Source organism: Triticum aestivum, chromosome 1B, assembly GCF_018294505.1.
Source record: "Triticum aestivum cultivar Chinese Spring chromosome 1B, IWGSC CS RefSeq v2.1, whole genome shotgun sequence".
Classification (NCBI taxonomy): domain Eukaryota; kingdom Viridiplantae; phylum Streptophyta; class Magnoliopsida; order Poales; family Poaceae; genus Triticum; species Triticum aestivum.
Window position 1 is genome coordinate 534,473,298 of NC_057795.1, and position 12,132 is coordinate 534,485,429.

The 12,132-nt window shown below is 45.4% G+C and overlaps 1 protein-coding gene across 2 annotated transcripts; it reads right to left on the minus strand.

Annotated features, from left to right (window-relative positions):
* Positions 1-1,992: 1,992 nt before the first annotated feature.
* On the minus strand, positions 1,993-6,817 carry LOC123136725 (sorting and assembly machinery component 50 homolog A). 2 transcript variants are annotated; one of them, XM_044556215.1, is made up of 6 exons: positions 6,694-6,817; positions 6,286-6,346; positions 5,518-6,025; positions 3,167-3,649; positions 2,485-2,997; positions 1,993-2,379 (listed from the first exon to the last, which is right to left on the minus strand). In XM_044556215.1, the coding sequence occupies exons 3-6, from the start codon at positions 5,977-5,979 to the stop codon at positions 2,299-2,301; spliced, it is 1,539 nt and encodes a 512-aa protein (XP_044412150.1). In that variant the 5' UTR covers positions 5,980-6,025; positions 6,286-6,346; positions 6,694-6,817; the 3' UTR covers positions 1,993-2,298. The 2 variants fall into 2 exon arrangements, with proteins under 2 accessions (XP_044412150.1, XP_044412143.1); XM_044556208.1 differs by having other exon boundaries at positions 6,286-6,343; positions 6,694-6,801.
* Between the last annotated feature and the right edge of the window lie 5,315 nt (positions 6,818-12,132).

Consider the following 12,132-nt stretch of genomic DNA (forward strand, 5'->3'; position numbering starts at 1 on the left):
CTCCGATCTGGCATACGGCGCGTGCATGCCGTACGTCCAGGGGCACCGCGCTCCATGCCTCCAGCCCTCCATCCGTGTACTCCCGGCACGCACGTAATCTCTTTGGTGCGCCCACATGTCACCACAGCGCACCTGTTCCGCTCTCACGTCCGGGTGGGTGGGTGGAGCCGCCGCCCTCACCCACGTGCCGCGCGGCTCTCCTCCTCCTCATCCGAGCAGCGCGAACCGTCTGCGGCGGGCGCTATATGGGCTACGGCGGGCGGTCGGTGGGCTCGCCGAAGCATGAATGCACGGTGGTCAGCGTCCTGCCCCAGCTGGCCGGCCAAGATTGTATTGGCCGCCACGTATGGGTGATGAATGAATGTATAATTGACCAGCTACCGTCTTGACCCTGACGTACTACGACGCACGGATGAATAACCGCGCACGCAGCGAGTCATGGTCATGGATTTGCCTAACTCGCAAAAAAGAAATGCTAAACGTGAATTAGAAGGTCAAGACAATGTCAATTTCTCTTGGAGTATAGAATTGGCTGAGCTGTGGGGCCCACGTGGAAACCCAATCTAGGCTCAAAGCGGATAAATCCAATTTTTCATCCGGCAAAAGGCATCTCACTTTGGCTAAGCCCTACGTATTACTAGATGGACTTCTGTGGAACGATTTGGATTGAATTTGGTTTTTAAATTAAATTTAGATAGAATAAAAAGGGGAAATTAAACAAAAAATAAAAAGAAAAGAAGAGAAAAAACTTACCTAGTCTACCTACAGCCCGACGCACGATCCTCTAACCTACTGAAGCAGTAAGCTGTGAGGGCATGTACCATGATTGATAAGATAGTTTTATCTCAAGTCATGCATATAATTTAGAGATGATAAAAAACATGTCTACGATGGGTCATTTCTTAACCTTATTTTTAATAACTAGCTATTCCTAAAAATATGGTGAGACATATTGTGCTAAGAGATCATTTCTTGCCTTCTCTTAAATAAAAGAGAAGACAAGTCTTTTCTTATGTCCTTCGCCTCATCATTTATCCTACGTGACATTCCTAAGATAGAACCATTGTACATGCCCTGATTTAACCTCAACCGCCAATCTCCCTTGGTTCTAACGGTCAACCGCCAATCTCCCTTGGTTCTAACGAGTAACGACAGACAACAGCCCCATGTCCTTCCTCTCTCTGCCCCGATAGTGGCCCCTGTCTGTCAGGTTCATTATGCACTGTCGCAATCGTTGTTGCACGGTATGTGGTTAACTATAGATGCAAAGAAAAGGTTGGATCAAGAGGGGGGGGGCACGCATCTAACCAACTCATGTGGTTCAGTGGTTCCGAGGACATCACCCTTAAAAGAGTTATATTCAGTCGATCCAGAGATACGCTTAAAGTCGGCCACGATGCCGCCCGAGCCCACCGAGTCCCCCCTACTAGAACCCCCTAACACCCCTCTCCGACTCCCAACCAATGCTCACCCTCTCCACCGCCAGGCCACTCGAATTAAGCTCAACTGCCCCAGCTCTGGCGTGCGATTCCAATGTCGTCAATGAGCCCTCGTGTCCCCTTTTGCCACTGTGAGCTTCGCCTCGAACCCATCTTCTCCATCACCATTTATGTTTCACGAGGACGCAACCCCCACAGCTTGCCACCGCCACCAAAGGACGCGCCAGAGAAGCCGGGTTTCGGGCCGAGCTTGTAAAAGCCCGACGCAGCCCGAAGCCCGAAATACTCACTGTTTTCAAGCCTGAGCTCGGCCCAAAATCAAGCCCAAAGCCCAAAAGCCCAGCCCAAAATGCAGAAAAAGAGAAGCCCAAGCCTGGCCCAAACTATCTTCCAGGCTGCAAAACAAGGCCCAGCCCAGCCCGGGTTTTTTGGGCCAGGCCGTCCATGCCCGGGTACCCTTGGAGGTATTTTCTGCGTTTGAAACGGGCAGTATTTGATCCAAACAGCACACACAAACGCTTGCCAAATAGGCTCGCAAATCACAAGTGGGTGATACAGAGTCACAGTAGCGCCAATATTTCTCGTCCGCCTAAATTATTGTTCTATCCACCATCGCAGCATCGGTATTTCAGTTACATAGGCATGTCCACGACAATCACTAGTGTTAACAAGGGAAGCGAACTGAACTCTTCCGGAAGATGTGCAAAAAAACCGAACAGCACGTAAGATATTCCAGGCTCCTCGGTGCCCAAAACAAGGCTGAAAACACAAATACGCTTGTCCAGCAGGTACTCGTCGTGAAAGAAAAGAGCAGAAGGGATGCCACGTCGACTGCAGGACACTTGGTGGCAGGTCTCTACTAGGGCGAGGAGAAGCTGAACTGGATTCCCGTCTTCCCGCTGTCGTGCTGAGACTGCTTCAGAATGTAGCAGTAGTTCACCTGAACAGAAGCAGTAAACAAGTTTGTTGTTAGTCAGGAGGCAGGCACAAACAAATGACCTGTAATCTGGTGCAAAGGAAATCGAAGAGGACCATCGAAACGTACCTCCACCCGGAACAGTTTAGTTGGCAAAATAATGCCGACGCCAGCAGTGCTCCTAAACGAACGGCGGAATTCATCAAGCGAGAAGTTCTTGTACTGGCCCTCCGACAGTTTCGCAAGATTCCCAGCAGTGAGAAACGCATGACCATGTATTCCAGCGTCTCTAAACACCTTCAGAGGCAGATCAAAGGAGAGGTCCGCAAAGGCAGAAACAGCAAGATCGCCACCCAAGTAATCCCTCCCTGGGACAGCAGCAGAACCATCTTCCGACTCGCCGGGGACAAGCCTCCGTGGTTCTGTTGGGCCAACTCCTCTTGTTCTGAAACCGAGCAAGGATGATATTCCACCCAGGCTGCAAACTGGAGAATTGTGACCTCCCAGGTTAAATCTATCAGTCACAGGTGTAGACGAATTCATAAATCCTCTTGCCAGCGGTAAAACAACACCCGCTCCTACACCAACGTTGAGAGCAGCGTTCCAGAATCCAAAAGGCACGGCAGCACGAACATCAAACTCCTGAAGCAAAGTCAAAAGCACCATATTGTAAGATAATAATAATGAGAACAGATGCGCCAAGTATACTTCTCCATTATTGTGAGGAACCATAGAAAGGAAAAGAGAAATAATAAACAGATTGGTGCTAAAGAAATCGTGAAAAGGGGGACAGAAAAAGCTGAAAACAGACCTGGCGAAAAAATTTCAATCCTTTGTTATCCCAAAGACCACCAACTTGAGAGGACGAGAGAAATGCATATCCTTTTGTTGGCCTGATATGTGAATCCCTTTCATCAATCTTGTATGTGTATTTCAATGCAGATAGAAGGTTATGCCCTAACTGCCTTCTTATGGACGTTGACGCAAGGCGTGACGGATCAGTCAAGGAACGCCATGTAAGGTTGTAAGATAAATCATGGTGCCTGGTTGAAAGCAAACCCAATGAAAGACCAAGTAGGCGCTCCTTGTATGATGAGAACTTCATCCAATCTTGTGACAACAATGAAGCCCGAGCCATCAAGGGTGTTGGTATTGATTTAAATCTTGGCAGCGAGACTCCTACGCCAACCTCTGTTGTTTGGTCGAAACCATATGCAACTGAAGCATCCCAGATGTCTGCATACCCAGCCAAATTCTTCCACTTAACAGCCCCTTCCACTGACCATGCTTTTGCCTACAAAAGCAACACACTCACGCATCAGATGTGATAACCTATGAAATAGTAGTGGAGATTGCCATGCAGTAAAAACAGCAGTGTTTTTTTTCCTGCCCTTATGATGCCGACAATATAGGTTCGGTAAAATCAACCTATAAAGTTATATTTATACTAAAAGTATTTGTATTCAGTGTAGGGTATAGGTAATTACCTAAGTACTCCCTCTGTAAAGAAATATAAGAGTGTTTAGATCACTACTTTAGTGATCTCAACGCTCTTATACTTCTTTATGGAGGGAGTACTTCTCAACAGAACAATTATTTTAACAAAAGACATGACAATGCGTTCACTTATTTTTAACAAAACACATACACCCAAACTATATTTTGATTAGAGCACAATGAAACCTACGCTGAACCTTAGTAAATGCAACTTTTTGTTCCGTACTGAAAAAGTAACTGTTAAAAACGTTGAAACATTAGCATTATTTTTTGAGCTAGTTGAAACTTGAAAACATCGGTAGAATGTGCTGAAGATCAAACAAACAAGGTAATATATAGTTGTGAAAGTTGCATGTTGAACACCGATAACTGAACTCATAGGTTGACTCGCAAAGTTGCCCTCTTAATCAGACAAATAAAGATCTTTTTTTTGTTTATGTATCACACTATTCGGACCAGATAGTGTCATGGATTAAGTCTTAAACTATAAAATTAGTTATCAGTTGTCAGGTCAATTTTCTTATGGGCAGCTAAACATACTCACTGTATATCAGTTGATCAAGATTGACTCACATTCATAGATTGAAGAATTTGATGGATAACATCAACATACAAGCTACCAGCTGGGAGGAACAAAATGTAACTGATAACATGAATGACTAAATCAGTTTTTCATAAACATGTTCCATGTACTAATAAGGATGATTTTAAGGTCAAATATAAATATGAACATGTACATTCTCTCTCAGGCTTTGCTTGGAGAATAAAAAAGTAGGTGAGCTGCACCCAAGACCTATACCATATCCCCATTGTCTATTCCTGCTGTTACCTAGGTTGTGAAGGGCCACAAAATTCAGTCCAAGAAAGAGTGATGTGTAATATAGTACGTACTATGGTATGTAGGATGTAGAAAGCTTAATTTTTGTCAGTAAACATCATTGTGCGTCCATCAGGGGTCCATGTATTTACCCAAATATTAAAGTATATTTTCATTCTCAAGCTTGAGATTTTCCATGTTATAATATAGATAATTTACTAGCATTCCCACAATGATATAAAAAAATTGCATACCTTTTGCTTCTTCAAGTTTTCATTGTCCAACAATCGAATAGTATAGTTTAGCTCTAATGAGTTGAGATCGATTATCAGCTAAGATTATGTCCAAGGACAATCTAAGTGTTCCAGGTTTTCCTTCTTACTTAAAGAACTCTATGTGTTCCATTGCTTCACTTATGCAAACCTTAAGTCTACCATGTATTTACAAGAAAATTTTACTTACAGATAGTATTGATTAAAACCGAAGCATCCTAAGTTAATTTGGAGCATCCAGCTAAGTCTACCTCGTGTTACTATCTGGGCTACTTAAGGTGGCTACATTCTGATTGTACTGTTTTAATACAGGCTTACAGTTGCAGGGATACAATCACCACTACTGATGTGCGTCCAACTAGCAGGAACTCATGATGATTAACGAATCATAATACCAATATAAACATAAGAAAACATTAGAAAAGACGACCAACTATTCTAACAATGGGTTAACTATGAATCTAGATCTCAATCCAAGCCCAATGGTACAAACAAGTGTTGCTCCAGGTCTCTAGCTACAAGCAATGTGAACATCCAGCGGAGTCACCAACAAATCGAACCAAGTGGGGAGCGCACCTCGGGCTTGGAGTAGACGCCGGCGTTGCCGCTGAGGGGGATGGCGGGCTCGACGACCTCGATGACGACGTTGGTGGTGCCGGGCAGCTCGGGCGGGCCGGCATCAAGCGTGATGTTGACGGCCTCGAACACGTCGAGCCCGCGGAGCCGCGCGCTGGCGTCGGCGGCGGCGCTCAGCAGGTCCTGGACGGTGGTGGCGGAGCGGAGGAGGTCGGCGACCTCCGCCTCAATGAGCTCCTCGCGCGTCTTGGCGTTGCCCCTGATGATGACGTCGTGGACGCGGATCCCCACGGGGTCCGTGGAGAGCCGCCGGAACACGGACTGCACCTTCTCCCGCTCGTCCAGCTCCTCCTCCTCGTACTCGTACTCATCCTCGGCGACTTCTCCATCGGCGCCAGCCCAGGGCTCGGGGACGCGGTCCCCGGCGTCCTTAGGGTTTTGGTCGGCGGCGGGGTCGGCCATGGCTGGGGTTTGGGGGAAGAGGGGAGAGCCTTCTGATGTTATGGAACTACATACACAATAATTACATAATTAGACTTCTACAAAAATATGAATCAACAAATTCCACATTCAAGCAAGCATCAAAAAGAACATCTCTAAAACTATCAGACCATCACAAGTATCAACAGAACATGTCTACAACTATGTAACAAATCATGTCTAGTTGATCTGATGTAACAAATCTGACCATCACAAAAATCAAAAGAACATCCCTACACCATCAGACCATCACAAGCATAACAGAGCAATGGTGTTTTCTTCAGTTACCTTCGATCTGGCTGCTCGGAATCCACTGACCTTCAGATCCGCTGACCAATCCACTAACCTGCTGTCCATCAAAAGGAAAAATAAATGAGCATACTGACACATACGTGGTGAGTAGAAGGGATTGGGGATTTAGGGTTTCTGTATGGGGTTAGGGATTGGGATAGGGAAGATGGCTATGGGGGGCTACAGGAAGAAGCGGCCAGGGGGAGGCTCCCGTAACATCCGGCGATGGAGGGGCGCCGCGCTGATGGCAAAAGCGGGCGGCCATGGGCGGCGGACGGCGGGACAAGCGGGGAGGTGGGCCGGCGGGGTGATGCGAGGCAGCAGGACTAGGCCGCATGCGGGGGAGGAGTGGATCTGTCGGCCGGAGAGAGCGGAGAAGAAGGAGAAGGGCGGAGAGGGGCTGACCTGCGCCGCCGGAAGCTCTGCGTCGCAGATATCAATATCTCGGCCTGAATATCAACATCCAAACATACCGTTGCTTTTTCAGATGCGGCCTTTCGTGCTTACCAAGCTGAGGACAAGCGGGATGGGCTGTCTGGGCCGGAACCCCAATATATATGGTCTTCTATTCTCGGTTATTTCCTTGTTTCCTTCTTCTTACTCTACAAGTCTTCACCGTGTCGTGTGTGCTTTCCTTTTATTTCCACATTCCTCCTTTTTCTTATTTTCCCTCTGTTCTTATTTATTGGTATAATACTATAATTTACGTACATTCGGCATTTATCTTTTTTTTGAGAGAAATTTTCAATCTATTCATCAATCATGGCAGTACAGAGAACACAAGAGGTAATAAAAATTACAACTAGGTTTATGGACCACCTAGCGACGATTACAAGCACTGGAGCGAGCCGAAGGCGCGCCGCCGTCATCACCCCTCCATCACCGGAGCCAGGCAAACCTTGTTGTGGTAGACAGTCGGGAAGTCGTCGTGCTAAGGCCCCAAAGGACCAACACACCGGAGCAGCAACCATCGCCGATGAAGAGAGTTGTAGATTGGAAAGATCAAACCTGGAACCACACGAACGAAGACAAACAAAAATTGGATCCAAAGAGATCCACCGAAGACCAGCATCGACCGAATCCCATGAGATCCGACGGAGACACACCTCCACACATTCTCCGACAACGCTATTCGCACCATCGGGACGGAGATAGGACGTGGGAGACATTATTGCTACGAAGGGACATCGCCGCCGCCAAACAGCCCCAACCAAGACGTTCAACCTAGCAAAAACAAGAACGGGATCCCTCCTGCCGGCGGGGGGCCGAGATCCTCCGCACCTCCATAGGCCAAAGGCCATCGGAGGTGGGGCGGATCCGCGGCGGCACCGACGGGAGGAGGAAGGAGACGTTTCTTGTGGAGGAGGAAAGGGTTCTCTCATTTGGCATTTATCTTGCATATGGATTTAGTATATAATTCATTTACCTTTTTTCGAATTTGTTTTTAGCTTTTTTTTTGGTTGGTGGCTTGTTTTTAGCTCTTTTTGTATGCTCTAGCTATAATCATCAAATATTTTTCACGTAATGTTCAAAAATCAATATTTATCACTAAAAAAAGCTAATGACACGTACTCCATCCGTTCCTAAATATTTGTCTTTTTAGGCATTTCCAAATGATTACCACATACGGATGTATATAGACATATTTTAAAGTGTAGATTCACTCATTTTGCTCCGTATGTAGTCACTTGTTGAAATCTCTAGAAAGACAAATATTTAGGAACGGAGGGAGTATTTTTTTTTTTGCATAGTAGTGGCACTTGTCTTATTAATATAATAGTCTTTGGTTTGGATCCTTCCTATCTACGTTATTTTTCATCGGCGACGGTTGCTGTTCTGGGGTGCTGGTCCTATGGGGCCTTAGCACGACGACTTCCCGACTGTCTACTACAATAAGTTGTGCCCGGCTTCGGCGATGGAGGCGATGACGGCGGCGCGCCTTCGGCTCGCTTCGGTGCTTGTAGTCGTCGCTAGATGGTCTACAAATCTGGATGTAATTTTTATTTCTGGTATTTGTTGTACTGCCATGATTGAAGATGAATAGATTGAAAATTTTCCCACAAAAAAAAATCAAGGTACAAGCCACATATACATCGACCTTTTTTTTTGCGGGAACACGTATAAATCGACCTGACAAAGATGAAAAAGACAACATAATTGTATTAGAAAAAAGAGAGGGGAACCCTATTCTTTGCGTAAAGAACCACTAGTTAAAAAAGAAAATTACAATCAAAACCAAAGAATCCCATGAGTTTAACACCAACTATCAACTGCCTCCAGCAACACAATAGCAGCCACTAGAGAAAAATGTAACGGATCGCCTCTTTCCGCTAATAGTCACCTTTAATGGTTCTACTTATTATTTTGTATTGGTACACAAAAATATTGTTTTTGTTCCGGTTTTCTAAATACAAATTTCCATGTTTGGAGATTAAAACCATCCTATACTGGCTAGAAAGATAGTGCCGGATTAAAACTACATCACATATATGTATGTTTTATGTAGAAAAAATTTAATCTGTTTTTCTTTCTATATTAAAACTTCTAGTTATGTTATTTTTCAGCGAGACCTTTGCCTACACACAAGGAGAATTGGATGCAAAATATATTCTTTTTTTTTGAGGGGGATGCAAAATATATTCAAACCGTATATTTATTTATTTTTAGATGAGCATCAAGGTTTTTTTTTGCATGGTAATATGTGTCTCATTCATATCATAAAGATTAAAATACAAGTCACATAAAGACCGACATGACAAAACTGAAAAAATATCAGAACGTCTCCGAGCTCGACACCAACGCCCATCACCTGCCTTCGACACCACCATAGCAGCCATCGAAAGAAAACGAATCACCTTCTCACCCCGAGCTCGAGGCGGCTCCATCACTGATATGCAGCTTTGTGGACCTACAAGGTGGCTCGCCGAAGACGAAACCATTACCGTTGAACGAATCAGATCCAACACCCCGGACACACAATCGAACTCCAGATCTGTCACCCTCGCATGACTAAGACATCGGAGGAGGCAACCATACCTGCCATCCACGAACCACGAGTCTAGCACACATTCCATCTTTCAGATGTCGTCGATGCAGACCACAATCTGCATCTGCTACTCGACTACCTCCCAAGCCTCGCAACGGCGAAGCCCGAGGACACATGTCCATCACAAGGATGTTGCCGCCGCCACGACATTCCCGCTCGATCTTGTAGTAATTATTGTCGCGGATTTGTACGTGTATAATACTATCTACAGCTCCTAAACAATTGACACAGGTGATTATTATTTTGGACTTAAGGTTTTCCCTCAATTTCACTGCTGAAACTGATAAATACAAGGTTACACAAAATTCAAATTCCCATGGCCCGAAGACCACCACTCCCATGCACAAACCTCGACCTCATTACAGGCTCCCATCTCCTAGACAAGTATCAAAAACACCTCTCATGCAGAAATAACAACCATACACCGGTAATACTAAAAAAAATCACACACCAGTACATCCATGCAAAACGTATCTTTTTTTTTGGAGGATCATGCAAAACGTTATCTATCCACTATCCCTGGGGCATCCTCATAAGATATCATCAGCCATCAATTCTCAAAAGCATCGTTGATTTGTGTGTGTAAGACATGATGCAATGCAATATGTTTAGAAAGATGCTTACTAAAATAAATCAGATTTTATTAAACACCGATGCTTATCTCGACAAGAGGATGTCTAATTAATCATCTAACCTCTATAAATAAACACGGGTGGTTAATAAAATTAATCTATTTTCTAAACATCTCTCCTAAACACCTTGCATTGTACAAGACCTAACTACGTCCAATTTCTAAATAATTCCTGATTTCTGACGGCGAGGCAACGGAGGAGACAGCCGGGCGGCGTGTTCAAATCAGAACCGGCTCCTCTACCGTGCCGCTGGACACGGCAGAGTGCCGTGCCTTCATACGCCCAGCGTGTGCATTGATATGGGCCGGCCGAAAATCTATCTTAACAGCCCAGCCGTTCATCTGATGCATCACAGTTTCCTCAAAAAGAAAAAACTGATACATCACAGGGCTACACAGGTCAACTAATTAACTACTCCCTCCGTTCTTAAATATTTTCTCCGTCCTAAAATTTTTGTCTTAGATTTGCCTAAATACGTATGTATCTAATACTAAAAAGTGACTTGATACATTCGTATTTAGACAAATCTAAGACAAGAATTTTAGAACGGAGGGAGTATAAGTCTTTGTAGAGACTCTATGGACCACATACAGATGTATATAGATGCATTTTAGAGTGTACATTCACTCATTTTGCTCCGTATGTAGTTCATAGTGGAGTTTCTACAAAGACTTCTATGCCCCTATATAGTGTGTGAATAACTTTGAAAGTTGGTCGTTGGATGAAGCCAATCCGACGGTACAAAGATGACAAATTCGAGCACTACTGGCCGTTGGATATCATCTACATTCCACCAGATTCCGCCACATGTAGAATCTAGAAGACTCTATGGTTGAACTTAGGGTCTGTTTGGTTCATGACTAACTTTGTCACAACTAAGCTTAGCCAAAGTGTGTCTGCCACAAAAAGTGTGGCTAACAAAATGGCCACTATGGGCTGTTTGGTTTGAGACTAAAGCTTGCCAAAGCTTGCCACATCTAAGGTTAGGCAAATTTGACCAACTTAGGTGTGTGTTTGGTTCAAGCCACATCTTAGTCAAGCCACACTATGGTCCCACATCACATACACACAACAAGTGTGGCAAGAATCCCTTAGGCTTACCAACTTGTGGCTCTCATTTTAAAAAACTAACCTTAGGCAAGTTTGGCAACATTGTATGGCAAAGTGTGGCACTCTTAGGCCTAGAACCAAACAACCCAAAGTGGCAAGATTTGGCAAGAAGTTGAGTCTATGATATGTGGACCATGTAGCTAGAAAGGTGTGGCAAGCCACAAGTGTGGCAATGAACCAAACACATGCCTAAGATATTGTGGCACGCCTAAGCTTAGGCGTGGCAACCTTAGGTTGCAAACCAAACATGCCCTTGGGCATAATGCATAAACCACCAGAATCTCATGCGTGCAATGCGCGTATACCTTACTAGTATATTTAAAAACGGAAGAAGTATTTACATACCCTCATTTTTTAATTATTTCTGTTTCTAAAAAACTAATTAACTATTTGCCAACCCCTAACAAACTATTTCCTCTATAAAAACTAAGAGCAACTCCAACGGGGCAACCCATTTCGACCGCCCATGTTCGTTTGGATCGCCGCGGAAAAAAATGACGGCCCAACGCGCTGACGCAAATCCAAAATGTGTTCGCTTCGTGTTCGCGCGGATGCATGCGGTGAAGGCATGCAGGCGGCGGGAGCTACTCACGCAGGAGCAGCGTCAGATGCCGGAGGAGCAATGGCGCTGCGGCTTCCAGCACCACCATACCAACCCCCGCCGCCCCAGTCGTCAAGAAGGAGGACGAGGAGGCTGCCTACCAGGCGGCGTTGGTGGTGGCCATGCAGACCTCCATCGAGGAGGAGCGATGCAAGGCGGAGGCGAAGGACGCACACTACCAGGCGCGACTGGCGGATGAGGAGCGGAGTCGGCAGTGCTAGGATAGCAAAGGCACCCAAAAATACGCAAGCCATCATAAGATGGGGGTGTACTGAAGAGAAGATGGTGAGGTGCATAGTTCCACCGTGGGCGGCAGGGGCGAAGGTTAAGGAGAAGTGAAGTAGTAGCGAGTGCGTACGACCAGAAACGAGGCGGCACATTAGCAGGGACGAAGCCAGGAAAAAAGTTTGATGGGGTCATGTGTTTGGCAGTGGGTTCATCCTTCTATAAATCTT

Coding starts and splice junctions, on each gene's coding strand:
- LOC123136725 (XM_044556215.1), bottom strand. CDS start 5,979: ATGGCCGACCCCGCCGCCGACCAAAACCCTAAGGACGCCGGGGACCGC. Junction 3,650..5,517: donor GCGTCTACTCCAAGCCCGAG/GTGCGCTCCCCA, acceptor TTGCTTTTGTAG/GCAAAAGCATGGTCAGTGGA. Junction 2,998..3,166: donor GATTGAAATTTTTTCGCCAG/GTCTGTTTTCAG, acceptor ACTTTGCTTCAG/GAGTTTGATGTTCGTGCTGC.